We start from the raw sequence: 25,258 nt of genomic DNA on the forward strand, positions 1-25,258 counted from the left end.
CTACTAAAATAATTAAAGGTGCCTCTGGAATTGCTTCCTTTAGTCCACTTCTGTTCCAAGTACTGGTCTGGAAGCAGTGCTTTATTATCTTTTTAATAATTTATTTATACTTAATACAACTGTGAGCTATAATTCTTGCATAAAGACAGACAGTGCTGGAAAAAGTGAGCAGATCTGGCAGCATCTGTGGAGAGAGAAACACAGTTAATGTTTCAGGTCGAACTGGGAAAATGTAGAGACCTAATAGATTTTAAGTGGTCAAATGGAGGAGGGTCTGTGATAGGGCAGAAGGCGGGAGACATTAAATGACGAGAGTTGGTGAAGCAGAGCCAAAGGGAGTAATAATGGGACAAGTAAAGAGGCACAAGATGTGTCCAGAAGAGGTGTGAATGGCAGAATAATAAAAAGCTGCTGTCCGAAAACATAAACAAGATTAAGACCGAAACATGCAAAGAAGAGGAAATAAAATGGGGAGCAGAGATTGCGGTTTGAAATTGTTGATTTCAGTGAGTCCAGAAGGCTGTAAAGTACCTAATCGAAAGATGAGGTGCTGTTCCTTGAGCTTCATTGGAACACTGTGGTAGGCTGAGGGCAGAAATGTCAGCGAGAATGCAAAGTGGAGAATTAAAATGGCAGGCCACCAGAACTCGGGGTTACGCTTGCGGACTGAACGGAGGTCCTTCACAAAGCAGCCACCCATTCTGCGTCAGGTCTCCACTGTAGAGTTGACCGCCTTGAGAGCAGCCAATGCTGTATACTAAATTGAGAGAAGTCAAGTAAATTGCTATTTCACCTGGAATGAGAGATTTGGGCCTTGGACGGCGAGGAGAGAGGCAGTAAAAGGGCAGATGTTGCATCTGTTTCGCTCTCCACAGATGCTGCCAGACCTACTGAGTATTTCCAGCATTTTTGTTTTTATTTCAGATTTCCAGCATCTGCAGTATTTTGCTTTTGGGTTCGTGTCTCATTCTTGCACGTACTGGGAACAGTAGAACTATTTGGGTGATGTGTTTAATGTATTCACTTCCACTGCTACCCATAATGCACCCAAGCAGTAGCTATGAATAGTAGATTTCAGAAAGAGTGAAACATAACCTCTTTCTAAACCGTGAAGCTTATTTCTAAGCTATTGGCATTCTAGTAGCAATTTTTTTTAAGCAAGGTACTTGCTGAAAAGTGAAATATTTCTGCACAATTGTGCACAACTTCAGAAAATGCCAGGTTGATGTTTTTGTGTTCCAACTCGATGGAATGAAAAGTTTTGCACAAAGTGTTAAATGATAAATATGTAAGGCATATGCAACCAAATGTGACCTGTTGTGCAATGGTTACATAAAATATATTCTTTAGCTAAGTATTATGAAACTGGTAACTATTGATGTGACAAATTGTGTGCTAGATGAGGAGACAGGAAGGAAGAAGGAGCAGGCAGTTGACTTGGGCAACTCCCTTTTGGTTGCATAGTTTTTTGGCATTTGTTCAAGGACTCTTTTCGTGGGAAACAGCTGATTAATACTTCAGCCAGTGTCTCGAATTGCTGAATTTTAGTTAATCTATTCCCATGTTAAAGGAGGAATTCCAGCTGACTGATTCACACACTGGTGTTTAAATTCTAGTTATGTAATGATTTTGATTCCAATCTCCGAATTAAAATTGCAATCGATTTATACAATGTATAATTGTTGCTTACCAAATTATTAACACAATCCTGCAATTGCAATGCAGCCAATGAAAATATCAAATATAATTTGGCAGATCTTGGGAAAAATTTGGATTTTGATGCATGTTTTGACTTATGAGCTGTTTTTGAGATTGCAGGTGTAAACCTGGGTCCGACCACTGTACAAAACATTGGAAATGCAAACTATTCCATCACTTATTCACTGATACATACTTAGTGTTGAAATGGAAATTTAATATTTCAGTTGTATGGAACATAGTGTTACGACCAAAGTAGGAGCAACGGACTGTTAATTTAGTCCCATCACTCCACAGGTCGTAACATATTATTAAAGTTTTCCCACCCAACAGGAAAACCGCCAAATTAAACACTCTAGTAACCCCCAGAATAAAACAGACCAAACCAGGTATCTTTAGACAACAACAGATTAACTATTTATTTATTAAACACTACATCTTCAACCCATGTCTAAAGATCTTATAACTTCCTATTTTAACCTAACTCCCCCATTCATACACACATACTCAAAAATTAACGGTTAACTGGTTTTTAAAGAAAATGATAAAATTAGCTGTTTCTTGAGAATAAATAAATAAATAACTCAGTTAATAAGTCTTTGTGGGTTGCGTCCCTGATGGGTGAGGTATCTAAATGTAAAAACAATCAAATGCCACTCGACATCTCCATGCAGATTTGATGAAGCAGCCTCTTAGATAGGCATTCGGCTGCAGCAGGCATCAGCTGTTTCTTTCAACGTTGAGCACAGCAGTAGGTCAAATTGAATTTTTAAAAAACCGTCGGGGTCTCAGTCGAAACTTTACTTCAGCAACGCAAACGGTCTCTTCAAAGCGTTATTTCCTCCGTAGGTAATTAAGCTCCTTGTAGAATTTTTGCTGAGATAAATAGACAGCTCTTCAATGGCACGCTTTGCTGATGAGTGTCTCGAACTTTTTTTTCTGGTTTGTACTAAGTTAAATTGTTACAGTTGTTACAACCGACTGCTCCAGTCAAAGCCCCCAATCAAAATATACGATTCTGATTGTGGTGAGAGAAACGCACTGTTAATTCAATCCTGTTGCTCCGCAGATCGCCTAACATCATTTAAAACTTTCCAAATTAAAAGACCCAACCAAATTGTACCATCTATTAGCCCCCAAATGAGGCTAATCAAACCAGGTGTCTTTAAATCAACAAATTAACTGTTTAATTAGAAGAACTAAATTCTTAAACACTATGAAGATATAAACAACATTTAAAATGGAAAAAATTAGAGTCCTTGCAAATGTACAATCCAATGTTGCTTGAAGTCCTCACAGCCGGGGAAAAAGGCTCTTCCACAGTAGAACAGTCCATAGTCCAACTTCAGTAAGTGATGCTTCCTTCTTCAGCGATGGATTTCAACAATTAACAACTTGCGAACACTTTCAATAGAATCAATCTCACCGAGGCCATATGGGTATAGAACGAACGAGACGACTGGCACAAGACACTGTTTATTGGCAGGTGGTGACATCGAAAGGTTAGTGAGGATTTGCGAGGCATGCCCGAGCCACCAGCCACAACAATATAAAAAACCTCTACAACCTCACAAGATTCCGTCAGTCAAATGGTCCAAAATCGCCACTGATCTATTTACCATGAATGGAGATGACTTTAACTTAGTCACCAATTATTTCTCCAAATTTCAAGCGTTATTATTGCAGACACATTGAGTGCCATATTCAGTCTGTTTGGTGCATCTGAAGAAATTATTTCTGACAATGGGCCACAGTATATGGGCAGACCTTTCAGGGATATGTGTGCCAAATGGGGCATAAACCATGTGATGTCCTCACTACGTTACCCTAGATCTAAAAGTCTTGCCGAACGAATGGTTCACGCAGTTAAATCGCTTATCCCGAAGTGTAGGACAATGAAACAAGATTTTAGTGTTGCCATGTTACACCTCAGAGCTACAGATATGGGCTTACCGTCACCAGCAGAGATTATGTTTGGCAGACAAATGAGAACAATTCTGCCAAGGCATCATCTGTCCAAATTCTCTGAGTTGCAGGAGACACTGCTCAAAAAACAAGGGAGAATGAAGATGGCGCATGACTGACATGCAGGGGCAGAACTACCTCAACTTTCTTCTTTCTTTTCTTTTTTCTTTTGGGCCTCCTTATCTCGAGAGACAATGGATACGCGCCTGGAGGTGGTCAGTGGTTTGTGAAGCAGCGCCTGGAGTGGCTATAAAGGCCAATTCTGGAGTGACAGGCTCTTCCACAGGTGCTGCAGAGAAATTTGTTTGTTGGGGCTGTTGCACAGTTGGCTCTCCCCTTGCGCCTCTGTCTTTTTTCCTGCCAACTACTAAGTCTCTTCGACTCGCCACAATTTAGCCCTGTCTTTATGGCTGCCCGCCAGCTCTGGCGAATGCTGGCAACTGACTCCCACGACTTGTGATCAATGTCACACGATTTCATGTCGCGTTTGCAGACATCTTTATAACGGAGACATGGACGGCCGGTGGGTCTGATACCAGTGGCGAGCTCGCTGTACAATGTGTCTTTGGGGATCCTGCCATCTTCCATGCGGCTCACATGGCCAAGCCATCTCAAGCGCCGCTGACTCAGTAGTGTGTATAAGCTGGGGATGTTGGCCGCCTCGAGGACTTCTGTGTTGGAGATATAGTCCTGCCACCTGATGCCAAGTATTCTCCGAAGGCAGCGAAGATGGAATGAATTGAGACGTCGCTCTTGGCTGGCATACGTTGTCCAGGCCTCGCTGCCATAGAGCAAGGTACTGAGGACACAGGCCTGATACACTCGGACCTTTGTGTTCCGTGTCAGTGCGCCATTTTCCCACACTCTCTTGGCCAGTCTGAACATAGCAGTGGAAGCCTTACCCATGCGCTTGTTGATTTCTGCATCTAGAGACAGGTTACTGGTGATAGTTGAGCCTAGGTAGGTGAACTCTTGAACCACTTCCAGAGCGTGGTCGCCAATATTGATGGATGGAGCATTTCTGACATCCTGCCCCATGATGTTCGTTTTCTTGAGGCTGATGGTTAGGCCAAATTCATTGCAGGCAGACGCAAACCTGTCGATGAGACTCTGCAGGCATTCTTCAGTGTGAGATGTTAAAGCAGCATCGTCAGCAAAGAGGAGTTCTCTGATGAGGACTTTCCGTACTTTGGACTTCGCTCTTAGACGGGCAAGGTTGAACAACCTGCCCCCTGATCTTGTGTGGAGGAAAATTCCTTCTTCAGAGGACTTGAACGCATGTGAAAGCAGCAGGGAGAAGAAAATCCCAAAAAGTGTGGGTGCGAGAACACAGCCCTGTTTCGCACCACTCAGGATAGGAAAGGGCTCTGTCTCTAGATGCAGAAATCAACAAGCGCATGGGTAAGGCTTCCACTGCTATGTTCAGACTGGCCAAGAGAGTGTGGGAAAATGGCGCACTGACACGGAACACAAAGGTCCGAGTGTATCAGGCCTGTGTCCTCAGTACCTTGCTCTATGGCAGCGAGGCCTGGACAACGTATGCCAGCCAAGAGCGACGTCTCAATTCATTCCATCTTCGCTGCCTTCGGAGAATACTTGGCATCAGGTGGCAGGACTATATCTCCAACACAGAAGTCCTTGAAGCGGCCAACATCCCCAGCTTATACACACTACTGAGTCAGCGGCGCTTGAGATGGCTTGGCCATGTGAGCCGCATGGAAGATGGCAGGATCCCCAAAGACACATTGTACAGCGAGCTCGCCACTGGTATCAGACCCACCGGCCGTCCATGTCTCCGTTATAAAGACGTCTGCAAACGCGACATGAAATCGTGTGACATTGATCACAAGTCGTGGGAGTCAGTTGCCAGCATTCGCCAGAGCTGGCGGGCAGCCATAAAGACAGGGCTAAATTGTGGCGAGTCGAAGAGACTTAGTAGTTGGCAGGAAAAAAGACAGAGGCGCAAGGGGAGAGCCAACTGTGCAACAGCCCCAACAAACAAATTTCTCTGCAGCACCTGTGGAAGAGCCTGTTACTCCAGAATTGGCCTTTTATAGCCACTCCAGGCGCTGCTTCACAAACCACTGACCACCTCCAGGCGCGTATCCATTGTCTCTCGAGATAAGGAGGCCCAAAAGGAAAGGCAATCTGACTTTAGAGTTTTTGAGGGATAAAAGATTGTCACAGTCAAACTTCCCTTCTTTAAGTTCAAATTACCAGAGATCTCTGTTTTGGCTTGACTTTTTTAAAGAATTTTTAGAGATATATTTAAACAGACTAAAATTCTCAAGTTTAAATGGCTGAGAGCACTGTTTTCATGTGCTAACACCACAGCTGTCTGTGTGTCCTCTTAGAACAAACTGTCTTCAACTAAATAGCCAGTTCAAAATTGAATTGTAACAAATGTATCGCTTGATACTCCAAGTGGCTGTATCTATGGTAACGAGAATGCACCCTTTGAATCAGTCTCCAAATGGTTGTATCCAATGGCAACCAAAAATGCATTTTCTCTAATTCCTGAGGCTTGCTGGTTCTTAAAACAGTACTGATACTTTGCGAGCCTTAAAGGTACACTGCATATTCCTGGGGGGGGGGGGAACTACAGGACCATGACACTGTACACCATGTGATCTCTGTCTCTCTCTCTCTCTCTCCCCTAGGTAACCGTTGCAGCTGGCACACTGCCTTACAAATCTAACTTCTCTCTATCTTAAAGGTGCTCTGTTTTAATCCGAGGAGAGAATAAATACGGTTCCGTCACAATAGTCATCAAAATTACAATTGTTTACCTTTTTCAAAGTTGTTGTATTTGGACAGCTAAAAGATCCTGTACATACAGAGCAGAATTGATAGTAGTTTACACAAAAATTATCAGCAATTGATCCGTTGAAGTGAACGGTCAGTTGAACAGAGTAAGTGTTTGTTCATCTGTTTTTTTTTTATTCCCTGTGCCGCGATGTGATGAATTGTAGTGTACAATTAGAACTTAACTTTTCCAATTCAATATCTTCCACATGCTTTGAGTTCAAACACCAAGCACAATAGCATAGGAAAATAATGGATGACTGTGTTGTCGAGCGACACTTAATTTGGTGTGTGTCGACATTGGTGGTGTTGGGTGTTGCCTGCCTCATAGTTTTGAGTGTTTAAAGCCTCATACATGGTTTTGAGTCGCAGCTTGTTCAATTCAATTAAGTAATCAGTATTCCCAATCCAGTGTTCGATGTGAAATGTTGTTTGAGCCGTTCTAGATTATCTTTTGTATCACTTGTTGGCATGTTTGCGAAAGAAAAAATAACTCTTTGTTTAAAGTTGATGTTTGGCCACCTTAGATTTAGTTAGAATTGATGCCTTCCCCCCGCCCCTCCCCATCACTCTTTTTTTTAAACCTTGAGCCTTTATTAACACTTATGTTTACAGCCAACTGGCCATGGGGTAATTTTCCCTCTAACGTCTACTTTAAGCATGTGTAAAATGCATTCGACCTTCAGACGTAACACACCCATCTGTTGTATTTTCTGTTGATACCCATAAAGACTCAAGTCCAGGAATATCCAGTATTCTGTAAGATAATGTTATAAAGAAACCCTGTATAATGGTTAGACTACACATTGTTTGATGCTGCATCAGCTTAAAAAAAAAACAAGATCGAGGTCTTGAACATTAGTTAGCCCTCTACAACACATGACTTGCATGGAAGGCAGCTGTTAATAGAGCTTTGACATCCTCATCTATTCGTCAGCGTGGAAACTTCTTTAGCCATCACTGTTGCTTAAATTGGAGCCAAGTATGTACCACCTTTTGTTCTAACATGAAGATGTGGCACAGAACTACATCAGCTGACAGGGCAGAAAGCTCTTGATCGAGGGTTAGAAATCTGACTTGATCAATGCCTTGGCCCACAGATTAAACATAATTCTGGAAGTTTGCCATATTTACCATGCCTCATATTTTGGAGGCTGATGTGAAACAGCAACATTAGTTATCAGTCAAGTTGTATGACAACTTACAGTTGTTGGTGTCTCCACTGTATGCATGCCAGTTCATTTGCTGCGTCTGTGTGTTTATCAGACGTGGGAAGATTACCAAGTAGGATGTCAATCATGAGCTACCAAACTTTCAGCTGGACTTATATTGATTGGTGGGTTTTCTAACAGGGTTCAGATTGCTTGGCATCCAAATCCTATTTGGGATTGTTGGCTCATAAATTGGCTTCACAGTTCCAGATTGTGGCTTATGCTTTGCAGAGTGAAGACGAGCGTTGGACTGTTTCATCATACCAGCAGGTTGTACTAGATGCCCTGGGCCTGGGAGAACATTTTGTGGTCCATGGAATCTTAACAACTCTCTTGAATGAATTGTTCTCCTTTCTGTTTGAAACTGCAGCGCCCACAGTTTTAGATTCCCTTTGGTGGATAAGTGAAAGAGCTTTAGGAGGTCTTGAAACACCGCCAACAGAATCACCAGAGAATTCTTGAATAGCTCGGATGCGAACTCCCCATTGAGGATCTGTAATTACTTCAGCTAGATGCCTTCATAATGCATGTTTTATGGTTTTGCCTGAAGCTTCAGGGTTTTCTGTTAATATTCAGCTATTCCTTTTGAACAAGTCAAGGGTTGTGATCTTCTGGACATTCACATGCAGCCTACAGAGAATTTAGATGGGAAGTTATTTACACCATTTTGCAGTCAAGTTGGAAAAAGATACACACATAAGCTGGTTTTGGAAATCCTCATTTAAGAAATTGGGAAGATTTGGTTTCAGTTTAGCACAGAGCACAATCTTCAAAAAGGAAAGGTTCAGGTAATGCATTGCCTTTCAGAGTACGTTGACAGGGATGGGGGGGCGTGGTTGGCTGTTTGACCTCAAAGGTACCTCCTTTCACATTAGACCTCAAATATTTCTGGTTCAGTTCTGGGGTCACAATTGCAGCTTGAATAAAATAGAATGCATGTATTTTCAAGGTAGCAAAACTGTAACTGTCTGAATTTGAGTAACAATCTTAAATACATGCTAGCTTTGTTCTTGGTAGCTGTAACTGCAATTCAGAAATGTATTACGCAACTGGTGAGCATTATCCTCCTGGGGTCCATGGATAATCAATACAAATTCTTTATTTCCAGGAAGTTCAATGTGTGTTTTGCATTAGTTTACAAATAAATATATTGAAGCTATCTAGCATTTTCCATCATCTTTCAACGGTGACTATTGTCTTTGTCACTGTTTTTGGCTTTTCCACAAACTTATTTTCCAGAATGAAAATTGGAAGCTTGTCTTCCATACACCTACTGTGAAAGACTTGTGTATTTAGAGTGCATTTGATAACAGCATTTTTGATTTGCTTGTTTATTTTTTTTAACTGCAAAAATTTAATTAGAAACAGCAGAATTTTGAAGTTAAATTCTCTTAAACTATTGCCAGTTATTTGGCATTTAACAAGCTATATCAGTTTGATCTAGGAATCAAGCTTCAGTTTCTAACCTCTATATGTTCAATTTATATTGTAAAACCAGAACTCAGACAATTCTTAACGTCGTTGGTCATCTGAATGTGAAAAGATGAACTCTTTATTTTGAAACCGTAGGAACAATTTTTAAAAATCTGGTGGCATAATTGAACCTACTCGAAGAATTATACTACTCGTTCCGAGTTGGCTGATGAAAAAAAGTTGCTACCGTTCTAATAATTGGGACCCTAGAGGATTTTGCAAAATAGGCATATACTACTGTGTGCACATCTAAGTTAATGCCAACTTTATTTTATATTTTAATCAGCTTTTGAAAGATCACTTAGTGTGCCAAAGCTACTGTAGTGCTGTAATGTCAACATTAATCTGAGCACTGCCAATGTTAACATTTTAATGTTTGTTTTCTCAAAATAATGCTGAGTATACAGTGTGCTTGAGATCTAATTATGCCAGCCTTCCATGTCTATGGCAAGAATACAATAGCTGCTACCTGATTATTCTATTGATCTCATCCAAAAAGTCTAAAAGCAGTGTAACTTCACACACCTCTTGCCTGTTGAACCCATGGAAGCTCATGTGTAGAATAAAGCAGGGCTGTTAAGCTCGCATTCGGCTGTTTGAAATCTTGAGTAGTTCTTAGTATCCCAGTCCAAGTAATCTAGGTCTTTCAGTACAGGTTTGCAGTCCATTCTTAACATTATAAATCCTGATCTGTTGATTTCTTTGCCATTGTGTGATGACACTTTATTAACCTATCCATGGTTGCCAAACACATTGGTAAGTGCACATGAATTGTTGTAAGTTTGTTATGGATTCAAAAAGAGTGCTCCTTGCATTACTAATAGTATTTAATGCCTTGTACTAAAGTTGGAACCTTTTTTCTCTTCTCTCTATTGGCCACACACATCTTGTAAACCATGATATGATTTTAATTGTACCAGCTGATGAATCATTTTTAAAGCAGTTTAGTAGTTTAATTTCCCTGAAGTGATAGGTTAGCTGCCAGCAAAAGTTTCTCATATTCCCTCTTGTACCAAGTGATGGAATAGTTCATAATGATATAAGCACTGCCCATTGGGCAAAGGAAAGTACTGCAGAATTGATATGGAGTTAGCCTGTGACTGCTTTAATCAATAAAGTGGTTTGTAATTTTAAGTTGAGTGCTTGGATGAGCAATATTCTATTTTTGACCATTTTAAAGTTTTCAGTGGCTGTATTAGATAGGTAAAACTCATATTTTTTCACCCTTGTTACTTTTAGTATACAGATAAGAACTGCACATCCTTTCTGAACGGTCCTAATTGAAAAAAGAATATTTCTATGGAAAAGCTCTCAACAGGTTATCATAAGTCACCGAAAGTCTTGCGAAATATGTGAAAATATCCTCTTGTAGTTTGCAAACCTAATATGAATTGCACCATTTCTAACTGTATTTGGTCAAGAATTTTTGTTTCTGAACAAATGTAAATGCAGTCACTAGGTGAATAATGAAAAAGTTCAATCATGCAGTATTTGTACTTTTAAGGATTTTCAGATCCATTTCTTGAAGTGAAACTTTTATTTGAATTCCATATTTCCTTAAATTCTGTACTGTAATGGTAAAGAACAAAAATATAATCCCTAAAGACTGAAAGGCAGTAGATGGTCCCTTGGGAATTTCGTCACAAATTGTAGATTGATTGAAGGGTCATTGCCGTAACCTGGAATACTGATTATATATTTTTTATGTTAACTGGTTAGCTCATGCCTCATTTGGTACCAGGTCTGTAATAATTTGCTCGTGTTTTTTTTTTACTTCATTTTTTTCTGATTCCTTCAGTAGTCTGAGTCTGTGCCAGTTTTCCATTTGAAACTTGGCATAATTGGGGACTAAACATTAACGTTGAGAAAGATGCCAAAAGCTGAAAATTGATGAGACAAATTGTTAGTATCAGATGTTGACATTTTGAAATCTTTCAGATTTACTAGGCAGCATTGATTTGTATTGGCAGTGAACTAGTCATGAGCTTGTTCGTAATGAGCGTGGAATTTTTACATACTGTTGGAGCGCATTTTGTTTTCGAGTCAAAATATAGCTGATTTGCGTAACATGGTAATTTTGTGTGGCTGAAGTACACAGGATCCCCAAGAGGGAAAACAAATGGCAATGCGCAAGTCTCCAGGTATAAATCCTAAACAGCAAGGGTGTCTTTTTTTTGGGAGATGTAGGTGAATCATTGAGCTAAATCCATGTTAGGTCGTCTTGAGTCTTATACTGTGTAAAATCTTCAGAGAATCAGAACATATTTTCATCTTTCAAATGACATAGCACAGATTGCCATGCTAACAACCCTGCAATCAATATAATGTAAGAAAATTGATTGTAATCTATTTTTGAAGTTGCAGGAGATGTACCAAATTTGAAGCAGCAAAATAAATTTGTGAATTCATATTATGTAAAAATGAAGCCAGAATCGAACAGAATGCAGTATTCCCAAAAGACTTGAAAATAAAAAGATAAACCCGAGAAACTGTTAATTCTTGGCAATGAAAGGAACTTTCTAAAACATTATCTTTTGTCAACCACTTTTATAGCTGCCTGAGTGGTTGCAGATTTCTTGCAGGGCATGGGCTTTTGTGAAAGAAAGTACTCTTAACCTGAGACTACAAACTTTGCATCAATGGTACTATATATTGGGAGTCAACATTTCTACCATTAGTGCTCCGTGCTCTGCTGCAATGATTTATGTAAGACTGCTTTTATTCCATGAATTACTTTGAAGAATGTGATATTTTCATGAGACCAAAAATGTATTTTCTAAGCTTTTGACCACAAAAGTGCACCATCACTCTTTTTTGGAATGTCTGTTTTCCAAGAATTGTCCTCCGACTCACTTCAGTGTAACAGTTTTCAATTTTTTTTTTAATTGCAGGAGTGGTATGGTTGGATTTTACTTAAATAAGCTCATCAAGACCTTTTTCATGAGCATGACAAGGAGGGAAATTGTACTGAATGATTTGGAAAAACCACCAGTCAGTGGTAACTGAATAGAATTTCATACTTGCAAAAATAATTCGTGAAATATAGTAAATGGTTCAAAAGACTGCTATCATATCATATATTTTTGTATGTAGAATGTGTGCAGCAGCACTAAGGAGTACTATTTCATATTAGAAATGGAGTGGGGGGGTGGTCATCGGAGATGGTCATCTGAATGGAAAATAACATTGTAAATTACTATACCCTTAGAATCTTCAATGCTGCAGCCAATTCCACTTGTCATTTCAAAATTGCTAGAAATTTTGTGATTGTAATATAAAATTATAGTATGAGAATAAGGATGGGATATGATTTTAACGTGAATGCTGAATTATATCTGCAGATACTGGTGCAATTATAACCTGTCCTATAAACCTGCTTCACCAAAGGACTGAATGTGGTCTTCAGTCCTCTTGTATACACCTGTGGGAAATTAAATAGTCAAAAATTTTACAAATTAGCAGCTTATTCACATTAATAAGGTACACTGTGTTGCTGATTTAAATTTACCACTTCAGGAGCACAATTGTACCACAAACACTTCTCTAGAATAGAACCCATGAATTGTTAATGCCTTCATAGATTTCATTTAAAATGCTTTTTATTCTTGGGCTAGGAATGAATTAAAAGTGGGAAGACTGAGCACTAGCATTCAGACCCTAAGGGGGTCTTCAGAGTTACCAGACATCTGCCTGAACTTAGCCTAGTATTCCATGTCTACATTTGTTTTCTGTATTTGTTGGGTTAGTATCATATTTCTGTTTCAATCCCGAAGTGTTTTACCCAGTGGTGCTACTTTTTTCCATTGGGTACCTGCCAGTCTTTTGGAAGTTAAGCTAAGAGGTAACCCACACAATTTTTGAAAACAATTGTTCGAGATGATGCAAAAGAATGGCTGAGAAACTGCATGTGCAGAGGTTCGTATAATTTATTTGTAAGAATACTTTAGGTCTGCTACCAAATGAGGCATTTTTAGTTTTTAAAAAAACTTTTTGTTGAAAATTACCATCAAACAAAAAGGCACGCACGTTATATTAAATTATGCTTCTGAATGTATCCTGTTAAGCAGTTGAAAAGCAGAGTATTGGTTCTAATTGGGAGCCCTTAATACGGAGGCTGACTTAATAGTAACGTTATAATTAGGTGTATGTTTTGGATAATTTTTCTGTTCTTTTAAGTTCTGAGATTTTTGCTTTCAGATATGTCTCCTGTGGAAGGACACAATTTGCATCTTTTACATAATGTACAACAAGCTTTGATTCTAAAACATAAGATAATTATGCCTGGGGACAAATTACAGTTTTTGTGTAATTCTGATTGAATGCAATAAGCTAATAATCTGCGCTGTATAGCTAGGTGTTTTTGTTTTTGGCGATGACCACTAATGGACAAAGTAAGCTAATTTTGCCAAGAATGGACTTTATTTGCTTTTTTTGTAATATATTTTGTGGATATGCCTAAAATAATACTGCTATAATACAAATCCTGAGTCACTTGTACTTTCTAGAGAATGTGGAGAATAGGCAGGCATGTATCAATTGGTTTGATTTGTAATATTTCATACTTTACAAACTGATTTTTTGTAATGTATCAAAATACAAGAATGTGAAACTTGCTTTGACGATTGCTAAGTGCAGATACATTCATTCTAATGTAATTACAGATGCTTTCAAGAAAAAAGTCAGACATTGGGGGCACTTTTCATATTAGGTGGTGCAAAAAAAAACGAAGAAGTGAAATTGAAGTTCATGGAAAGGAAGATTGGGTGGAGTGGTAGAACAGGCTGCTGATCCACTACTGCCAGTTTTCCACCCTCCGCTGGAGTTGAAAATTACCCCCATTATCTGTTTCATAAAGGGTACATTATATATGTGAGATACAGTTGGATTTCAACTATTTTTTTCTTCCCTCCCCAAAATTCAGATTTTTAATCGTAGTCCTTTTTAAAGTTACTGGGTTTTTTGATAAAGCAAATGGGTTTTTTTTGGTGCTGTTAAAGGTAAGAAATTGAACATACACAGATAATCTGTGCTGGTAGGTTGACCATGAAAATGTTTTTATTTTCAGAGAGAACAGGATATGAGGATGGGTGATATGGGTCCACGTGGAGGAATTGGCATGGGAGGTAGGGTTTTAATCCGTGAAAACACCTGAGGTGTTGGACATCTGTTACTTCATGGTTGTGCCTCGCAATGTTCTTTGGGACTGTACCTGTTTGAAAGATGAAATTATTTATTAAAAGTCTACATGTAAAGGTGTCAGTGTTCCGAAAGTTGTAAAGCTACATCTAGTACATATACTTAGAGTTTATAATGTGAAATACTTGTTAAAATCGCTTAGTATTTCTAATGTGCAGCATTTTGTACATAACTGAACTGTACTATGGTGTACATTTGCTCTTCACTCACTATGAAACTGCTGGAGTTGGGAGCATAGTGATACTGGACTAGTAATCCAGAGGACTAGATTAATAGTCTGGAGACATGAATTCAATTTCCACCACAGCGACTGGGGAATTTAAATTCAGTTAATCTGGTTCACTGGTGTCCTTTTTAGGGAAGGAAATCTTCTGTCCTTTACCCAATCTGACCTATATGTGACTCCAGACCAACAGCAATATGCTTTACTGCCCTTTAAAAAGTCACTCAGTTGTTTGAAACTGGTGATCATACAGACCGCAGCAGTTCAAGAAGGCAGCTCACCACCACCTTCTCTGGGGCATTTAAGGATGTGCAACAAATGCTGACCTTGCCAGTGATGCCCACTTCCTGTGAATGAATAACAAAAACAGTCAGATAAGCATTCTCATGTTTATATGCTTTACTATAGTGCTTATTAATAAACTAATGTATTTACTTTGATTTTAAGTCAAACTGTAGTTGACTGCTTTTTGTCAAAAAGTAATGGCACTTTTGAATTTTAAAAGTCCTGCTCTCGTTTTAAATTCACCAAGCTTTTATTACTATTTTTATTCGCTGGTGTCTGACAGTTCTGAACCACTTTGTAAACTTGAAGCAATAATTCCATCTATATAATAAAATAACTTAATAAAATCGAATTTCACTGGCGATGCCATATTATTATGGAACAAGTTGCATGCTTTTTTGAATTGTCGTAAACCGTTATCTTCTGCAATGGTCTGACCGTTGTAAAGTTACATCTTGTACCAAAGAGAAGATAATGTGGACTGCCGTTTGTTAAAACCAATTAGTATTTAAATATACAACATTTTGTATGTAGACTATAGTACGGCACATAATTGCTCTTCGTGCTCCGTGAAACTAGTGGTCAAACAAACATCCTTGCATTTATATGCTTCACTGAGGTGTTGACAGTTACACTGTAATGTATTTACTTTGCTTTTAAGTCATACTGCAGTGGAATGTTTTTGTCATAATGAATTTGAACATTTTGTCAATATTTTTCAGTTGATGTCTGGCAGTTCTGAAAAACCTTTAATATTCTAGCAGTCGTACCATCTATATAATAAAGATAATTTGAACTTGATTGCACTGCTTGGTGATGTCACATTCTGGTACAAGTTGCACCTTATTTAACATTGTGATAAACCGTTATCAGAATATATGGGTTCAGGAGAATCTTAAAAAATTGACTTTCCAATTAAATTTGAATAGCCATGGATAGTCGCAATTCTCAAGTTCTACCATTAAGAGTCTAAACGTGCAATTTTTAATCAGTTGTCGTATTCGCAGTGACACATGAAGTATTTTGGCCACTATGGTGCAATCTTGAGGCTGGAAAGATAGAAAGTGCTGGAATTATATGCCTCTCAGAACCTTGGGACCTAAGCACTTTTGAAGCATTGTTAATGTTGTAACGTAGGAAATGTGACGACCAGATTTATGCACAGCATGTTGCCACAAACAGCAATGTAATTTTTTTAAATAATGTTGGTTGAGGGATACATATTGGCCAGGACAATCCATCACTGCAAATGAATTGCAGAAACTCCACAAATTGAAGTTTTTTATTTCCCCCAGCCACTTACAATGAACAGCTGTCTTCAGTGCCAATAGATCAGTATTGTCCAATCCATTCGCCACGAGCTACATTAGAAATCAAGGTGTGGCTAACTAAATTTCTGGTTGGTAAATAAATAATGAGTAGACATTGTAGTTGGGCATATTAATAACCGTTTGGCCCAAACTGCCTGTTGGTCCTGAGGAGGATGGTGTTTGGCTTGCAATGGAGACAAAGTGATCAGTCAAACCAGAGGCTGAAGCAGCCAGCAGTTCTGAAATTTTCCCTGCTTCGTCAGGTGAATTTAGGAGTAACAGTAACATCAGAGAAATAACTATATACTTATTTTTTGTTTTTACTGTACCCAATGTTATGGGTAGGTCTGTAAAGACTGCATATACAAAATAGCATTCCTATCTTGCATGGTGCACTGCAGCCCAAGGCTAGAAAAAGTGATGATGCATAGAATCAATTACAATGCTAACCATTTGAAATTGCTGACTTGCCTCAGGCATGGCTGCAGCGACTGTGTTAGCTGCATGCACTAATCTTAGTAAAAAAAATCTTGCTTGCAATACAGATAAATCTACTTCACACAAGCATATTTACTTAGCAAACATCTACCATCGTCCAGCAACCAAGGAAGTAAAGCATTCACAGTAATCAAAAAATACCTCTACTTTTTGTCTTGTCATTTTATCAACAAATACACACAGTGAAAGCACATATGCAGATGACATGTAAATGAGTCGTGAGATCACATGCCCAATAATGTCTACTTTTTAAAATTTTCTAATTAGAAATGCAGTTAGCCACATCTTAATTCCTAATGTGGTTAGTATATTGGACTCTACTGATCTATTACAACTGGAGGCAGCTGGTGAGTGGCTGGGGAGAAATCTACAGCTGATGGTGCTCTGCAACACCTTATTCATGTTACAGTACTGCTGTCTGATTTGGAGCTCCTAGAAGCTGCATTGTAATATAAATGTAGTATTAGCATGGATTTCTGTGTGTTGTCTTTTTTAAATCAAATGACTAAATTGAAACTCTGTTCGGAAAAAAATAGGACATACTTGTGTTCGACTTGTTGTATTCAAACTGAATAAGACTATATTTATCCTAGAAATAAAACCAAGACATTTTCTGTCTGGATCAAAAACATGGTTTTAAAATTGGTTTAACAATTAATTACTGTTTCAACATGAGATGTGGGTATGCTTCATATCTAACAGCCAATCAAAGATTATATATGCCAGCAATAATAAGATTTCTGTTTAATGGAACTTAATGGGATTCTAGTTACAAATGCAGTTTCACCTGTTGTCTCCCTCACAGATGGTACATATGCTCAAACTATGTTTATCCAAGAGTAACTGAAAGCTTCTTATTGCATACATTCTAAGATAGCATTCTTTACATGTCTTATAATCCTGTGTCTTTTTTTTTTGGAGAAAGGAATTTAAACTCCAGTACTTGGTGCTTCTGGAATGTATGCTAGCTGAATTCCGAGCATGTGGTCTATAAAAATAAGTAGGTAGAGAGAAACTGGTCCCATAGGCGAAAAGGGTCACGAACCAGAGGGCACCAACTGAAAGTGATTGGCAAAAGAACCAATGATGATATGAAAAACTTTTTTGACCAGTATGTGGTTAGGATCTGGAATGCCCTGCCTGAGTGTGATGAAGGCAGAGTCAATCGTGGCTTTCAAAAGGGAATTAGATAAGCATCTGGAGAAAGATGCATTATTATGAGGAAAGGGTGGGGAAATGGGTCCAGCTAATTTGCTCTTGCAGAGAGTCAGCATGGATACGGCGGGCTAAATGGCCTCCTTCTGTGCTGTAACCATTCTATGAAATCTGCTTAATTTTATCAGCCAGTCTAAATGTAGTAAAACTAACAGAGTTAGGATGTGGGTCTTTTGTTAATTTAATTTGACTAATCCATCAGATGGATGTTACAGGTGCAAGTGAAAGAAAATGAATTCTGTTATTTCAGTGGGTATATGTCCCCAATATAGAAGTTATGAAAAGTTCTGTTTGTCCTGTACTTCTGTAACCACTCAAAAGATGTATGACATGGCAAAGTCACTATCTAAGTGAATGTTGTTCAGGGCATTGCATGTGATTGAGTGCCATAGGCTACTAATCAAGTATTAAGCAAAGTTGCACTTAAAGTCATTATGCAAAGTGGGAATGGTTTGAACTTTGTAAGCTTGTCATCCCTTGCATTCTGTAGCTGCCCACTCTCTTCCCCTTCTTCCCCTCACCAACCAGATATTATGAACATTACATCAACCAGGGAGATTATTGTAAGATGACATGTTTTAGAAATTATGATATTTAAGAATTGTACTTGGATTTGGTATCATGCTTGTACGATATTTCAATAAATGAACTTAAAGTGGTTTAAGGGAGCGAGTCCAAGACTGCAGAAAAAGTAAAATTGAACTCTGCAAGTGTTTCAATTTTAGCTCAAATCCTTTGTTTCAAGTTACCATTGTGTGGTTTAAGATTGTAGTATTAATTACTTGGGACTGAACAGTTAAGCATGAATAGATAATATCTAAAGGTTATGGTATTGTATATATTTTATTAATGTTCGGTAGTCTTTTGCTTTTTTATGTTTGATTTAAAATGAAAACATTGGGAGACAAATCTGTTAAAATAGTCAAAGTAATATTTAGAATAGTTTTCAGTTGACTTACTTTGGCAGTCCAACTTTTTGCAGCTGGTAATGTGAAGCAAAATATTACAGGTGCGACCAATATTCTTCCAAAATAATTCTGCTCTGTTCTTTAGGTTGCAGAAGTGACGAGAAAATAACATGCTACATTTTGTCAGCTCAGTATCCTGTTAGACATATTTATATTGGTGTAAACCTAGATTTAAAAAAACATATGCCCCTACACTAGACTTGGGGAGAAAAGTTCCAAGGAAGTTAATGAAAATTTGTGATTTGACAGCTCTGGTCTTTATCTGTAACTGAATTCTTGGCCAAGTATAAGCACTGGCAAAGACCATCCCAATTCGTAACTTTTAGGACTGGAGATATTATGACTTCTGTAGAGAGGGAAAGTGGGTAAATTTGCTTAAGCTTGTGAAGAATCTTCCAGATGAATGGAACAGAATGACCATAGTTTAGTTTATAATGTGGAAAAAATAATTTCACCGCCTAAGGAATACTTGGAAAAATCCGTAACTACTTGATGTTTGGCCTTATTTTCAACAGGTGTTTCTTTGAACTGTAATCAAATTGTCTCCTCAATGGTTCACAGTTAAAACTGGAAAACAAATCATTTGCAGAAATGGAAATATCCAAACAATATATTTTTAATACTGTAGTTCTTCTTGTGGAAAGCTTGTTTATGAAGCAAAGATGTTGGAAAAATGTTTGGGGTGTGTGTATGCAGTATAATTTGTACAGTCCCAAAGAACAATTTTTGCAGGCTGTTACTCAGGTAGCAGTTGCCTTGCATGGTCAGTCTATTAAATAAGCATGTTTCTATATTTATCTACTGAGTTTCTACAAATATTCAATCCAATTAATTGCCTTGGAAGCAAAATTAGATTTAGGCTAGATCTAAGTACCCACTATTTTGAATAGATGCGTATAGCCCGGCTCCTGCTGGCAATCAAGGCCCTGCTCCACTTTTGGGTATGAACATGAACAACCGTGGACCTATGCCTGGCGCTACAATGGGACCAGTCCCAGCCATTGGGCCAGAAGGAGCTGCAAATCTGGGAACACCCATGCTGGGAGACAACGGTGGAACAATGGTAATGTATTAAACCACCTAATGTTTATTGCCTTTTTATTAAGTACCGTAAGGTATGTTTACACTAACACTCAGACTGGCATGATTTTTTTATCAGAGCTGCATACTTTATGTAAATAAATATCAAAACTTTCTAGTTTTCAGCACAAATACTTTATAGAAAGCATACTTGGGAAAATCAAAAAAGTAAAATATCCTCTGGATTATCAACACAGTTGTGTTATCAGGTATTTTTAGATCCATCCTCAATTAGGAAGATGGGTATTCTGATGCACTAAGATGGATCAGAATTTATACATGTGATAAAGTGAAAAATGTTATAGAGCAGTGTAATATAGCAATTGCACAGTATTGAAATTATCAAGAGTATGGGTGCATTGAAATTGGGCATTATCAGAGTATAGCTCGTATAAAAGCTTGAGGTATTCATTCTTTAGGATTTTAGTACACAGATGAACCTCGATTGTGAATTTCAATAGGCAATAGGATTTTTAGTTATTTTGTTATAGTGATTGTACTTTAGTGTAATCATTGTTGAAGTAAATATAAATTATGGCAGTGATTATATTACAGGACCATGCAGTAAGTCAAATTAAATTAACAACAGTAAATGACTATCCTCTATATATTCTGATGGACTCTGGGCAAGTTTGAAGTTTGGTAATGTTTTCTGTGATCCAGTTTGGGAGAAAAGTTAGATAAAATCCAAATGTCATCTTTCAAAGGGATTTGTGTAACACTAAGCATTCACCCACATTATGTGGCATCTGCCATTGCACTTCACGCAAAACGAGCATGAACTTGAAACAATACTTCAAAGTATTTCAAGTTTCCCAGTCACAACTTGTTTCTGACACTTCAAATTTTGCTGTAACTACTTAGGTGCTCTTACTTTAGATTGTACAGTTTTGTGCAATGTGCCAAGCTTTCTGAAAGTGTAAACATATCTTTCGGATATTAAACTCAAATTCATACAAAAACATTGTTTGCATCTTCACACTTGTGCAAAGCTGAGATTTGCCGGGTCTAGAATATAAATCTTAAAGTAATACAGCACAATGCTAAAATGGGAGACTGAGAATTCCATAAGCATTCATATCTCCAGTCACATCAAGCTGTACACCCTGTGTACTACTAGATTTGGTTATGCTGAAGAAAATGGTTGGGGGAGGGGGGAGGAAACTTTACTCCTGTTTCTCAACAAAATTGAAAGTTTGAATTGTTTGTCTGGCATACAAAATGATAAAAAATGAAATGAGTACTTAAAAATTGGGTGCAGCCCATATCATAGTTCCATTTATTTAAGTCATCAAAAGCTAAGATTTTTGAAGTAATATAGCAAGTATGGGTATTGGATTTTAAATTCTAAAACTTGTGTACTGTAGTTAGCACCATTTTTTTTCATATTTTGATCTGAGGCTAGAATCTACATATGAGCACATCGAGGAGGTGCCAGCTCCACTGTCTAAAACTGTTCTCCTGTAATGGAGACTAGATTCACAAATGGAAAGTGGGGATAGAAATGAATATCTTTGCAAGCTGGAAAAACATTGCCAATATCTTCCTCTTTCAATGGTCTTGCCTTTTTTAGTTTAACCGTTTTTTTTAAAAGGTTTTTTTGGCAGTATTTTTTCCTTGTTGGTACACAGACAGATTTATCTTAAGCCCCCTCTTCCCACCCAGAACTGACCTACGAGACAGAAGAAAAGTTGATTTCATAATTGTTAAAATTGCTGAGAGGACAGGACTGTTACAGGTGACCGGCTGGCCATACTGTTTTCCACACATCAGTAGCAAACATTCACTCTTACCTATGTCAGCATACTGTACATTTGGTCACATAATCTGAAAGGTGAATTTTGTTTATTTTGATTGGACAACATTGGCTGCTTAGTGTTGCAAATGAGAACCAAATTAATATTTTCCTTTGTGTATTTATATAAACCATACATGTATCTGTTGGGAGTTAGTTTTACTGTGTGTGATCTACCATAAATGTTTAGGGAGAAAAAAGCGCACTACTGCTTTGGAATTGCCAAACAGAGTTGTTTATATAAAAACAAAAACTATTTTAGTGTAGCATCAAGCATTTGTGATAATTTGGTGAAACCATATCAAAATGGTATTTGTAAATTTTTTGTGTTCAATACCTGCCTGTTTGCCACTTCCAGCTCCTGATTTTAAGAATTGCCCAAAAATCTGCTGGTAAGGAATGAAACAGTGCTGCAGCTCTGGTAATGCAGCAGGATTCTGTTCATTTTCCACCTCCAGAAGCACTCCTCTTCAATTGGAACTTGTATTGTCAAGTTGCTAAAGTAGGTACTGAGGAGAGCAGTACTACAGGAGTGGACTATGGCATCCGCCTAAGAACTAGAGGCTTTTATTTTAAATTTCCTGCTGGAAAATCTGTCTCTGCTGGTGGGTTTTTCAGAAGTGATCTTTTCATTCATGGAGCTTTTCTTATTCAGTGTTGCTGTCTGCTGGGAATGGGAGGGTTGAGTGTAGTCAGGCTTGCCACTTTAGAGCAACCCGTATGCCCTTTTAAAAAGATTTGCACAGAGTAAGTGTATGTATGCCAGCATCCCTGCATAGCCCGCGCTCCCGCCCCCCTACCACCCCCAGACTACAAAAAAATCAAGGGACAATTGCAATCCCTGTTTGCATGATTTCCTCATCCACTATTCCTGCAAAAAGCAACGTAGAGGCATCAAATCTGAAGAGTGAGAATGGAAAGAAAAGGAAGGTATGGTCAGAGGAAGAAGATCTAAAAGACAGCAGTTGGGCAAGAGAGTGGAAGTGTGGTGGAGAGAAAGAAAGTAAAAAGAGCTAGAATTGCAGAATGAGAGTGAGCTTGTTTTGCAGAAAAATGGGTGAATGGAACTGCAAGAAAGGGCGAGACAGAAGTCGAGGAGGAAGTGGAGCAATACAGACAGACACAGAGGACTGATGAAGGTGGGAAGATGTAATGCTGGGAGAAAGACAGACCAAAGTGGAGGAGGTGGCAGAGGAGAGCAAAAGGAAGAAGTGGAGAAGGAGTGAGGGGTGGGGAGGAAGTAATTGAGCGAGAGCATGACAGAGGAGTGAGGGAAGAAATGGGGAGTGGAGATGGTTGGGGTGTGGGGAAGTGTAAATGGCAGTAGAATAGGAGAGAGAAGTGGAGAAGGAGGTGAGGGAGATGGATTTGGGAGGGCTGGGGATGCACAGTGGAGTTGCTCAGAAAAGATGATTAAGTGAAGAGCAAGAAGTGGAAATAACATGGTCCAGTGACTTGAAGTAGTACAAAAAATGCTTAAGGATTGGATATGTTTTGAAAGGATTGCATCATACACTGTCCACTCCTATTTATTCGATCCTTCAAAAGGATACCCTTGCTCTAATAACTTAAAATTATTTTTTTAAATGAGCTACACTTCATTGATACTATGATATGCATAAATCTAATGAAAATTTTAAATGTTGGAAGATGTTACAGCCTTAGCAGACCAAAATTTTAACACCATGTAAACCAGTTGAAGGAGGTATTGGAGGTAACTATGAGCTATCAATGAGGTGATACTAAAAAAATACGTGATATTTCATTGTTCCTGAATGTGGAACTGGTCAGTTCTTAAAAGATCATAGATTTTTTTCTCCAAAAATATGGTTGCAGTTAGAGCTATACAAATACTACACTTGCGGTGTGAAAAATAAAATTTTTTTTGATTCTTGGTTGATTGCATAATTGTAATTTATGTAATTAATGTTTTGAGATTTGTCATGTTTTAGTTATTTGTTTTTGTCTTTAAAGTACAGAGAAAATCAAATTTATAATTCAAAAATCTAGTATTGTGATGAATTTGCATAATGGGTTTTATCAGGGTTTGGATTTCTTAGGGTATTTCTAATTTTTTGTATTATGGCTGTAGTTACTTTTTGTGACAGCTTGAAAGTAGGCTGTGAAATATAAATTTTTCATAATTCAAAGCACCATTAATCTATACGTTAACTAATGTAATTGCTCCTTTCTATCTCCTTTTTGTATGTTCCTGGTACTGCTGGACTGCCTGCCAAACTTCATGACACCAACACGGGGATGTCGCCAATCAATACATAAAATTGCCATCTTTTGGTTTGTTCCTACAATGGAACGTGTAATGGACACTTTTTTAAAAAATAATTGCTATCTGAATGGACACTAGCGCAATGATAGATTTCCCCAAGGAGGCCCTGGTCAAATGGGTTCTCCTCCTATGATCAATAGGGGAAACCTGAGTGGAACCCCTGCACCTGAGGCTCCTCAACAACCCATGGCAGGTGTGGGTACCGTGAGTGGTGCACCTGGTGGTTTTGGTAAAGGAAATCAAAGGGGTAATTTTGACACAACCCCTAGAGGCCACAGATTTTAGACATTTTGAATTGTAACAACAGACCATTCCCTTCTGTGACAATTTAAGGTATATGGATATCTGGTGATTTAAAAATATCAGTTGAGTTTTATCTGCTGTTAGCTGACACTGTTTTTTTTTAATGTGATGTAGATCTTGAATTTTGTTTTTCTTATGTAAAATCTTTTGTTTGAACCTTTATATTGAAGTAAATGCTTCAGTCTTTGTAGCATAGAACAGCAACCACATAAACATCATTGTTTAGCAAGTTGGGTTTACTCCTTGTGAATGTAGTACATTACATCTTTTAAAATGTGACCATGCTGTAAAATCCATGGAGTTCTGGAATAATAAATAAAACAGAAAATAAACCATTTTCTTTTTGTAAAAGTAATTGAAAACTAAGCCATTTATACTGAGAAATGCACAGTGTATATGCTGTGCATGATTAGAAAATTGGTGCAGCCAACAATCATATCTCTTTGATAGATCCTAGTACTGAAGGTGTTCAAATTATCCCACCCCAGAGTTCATTATACCGCTTCACAGATTATTAACTCAAACTCCAGTTGTAAATGCTAATTTAATATCCACCGTTAATTTTTAATTGCTTGGAAACAGTTGCAAGGTAAATTCCTGTTTTCCTTCCTTCCCTCCCCTTTCCCCAGCCCCCACATATACATAACTAGACCAAAGTGCTATTAGTGTGTGAAAACTTGAGGGGACATCTAGGAAAGTGTGTTCCAAGGTAGTTTATTTTGCTTAAAGTCACCATGTTGAAATCTTGTGCCGTATCAGCTATCTTACAGGAACACTGCAGGCAGTTAACAAACAACATCCATTAAATAACTATTAGCAAAACATTTTTTCCATTTACTTGGGAATTTTGCAAACATAAACTCTTAACACCTCACTTACTTTCCTGCTGAAGAAAAAGGTACTTTTACATATCTGCTAGATTGGCAACATGCTTCAAATCTTCAAT

The 25,258-nt window shown here is 38.2% G+C and overlaps 1 protein-coding gene across 2 annotated transcripts in view; it reads left to right on the top strand.

Moving 5' to 3' along the window:
* Positions 1-24,649, top strand: part of pspc1 (paraspeckle component 1) — a 57,365-nt gene extending 32,716 nt beyond the window's left edge. For both annotated transcript variants that reach the window (XM_068033691.1, XM_068033692.1), the window contains 3 exons: positions 14,218-14,275; positions 19,738-19,910; positions 24,088-24,649. In XM_068033691.1, the coding sequence (XP_067889792.1) occupies positions 14,218-14,275; positions 19,738-19,910; positions 24,088-24,294 (438 nt within the window). In that variant the 3' untranslated portion in view covers positions 24,295-24,649. The remainder of the gene's footprint in view (positions 1-14,217; positions 14,276-19,737; positions 19,911-24,087) is intronic.
* Positions 24,650-25,258: the final 609 nt, after the last annotated feature.

The sequence above is a fragment of the Heterodontus francisci genome, chromosome 6 (genome assembly GCF_036365525.1).
Source record: "Heterodontus francisci isolate sHetFra1 chromosome 6, sHetFra1.hap1, whole genome shotgun sequence".
NCBI classification, from domain to species: domain Eukaryota; kingdom Metazoa; phylum Chordata; class Chondrichthyes; order Heterodontiformes; family Heterodontidae; genus Heterodontus; species Heterodontus francisci.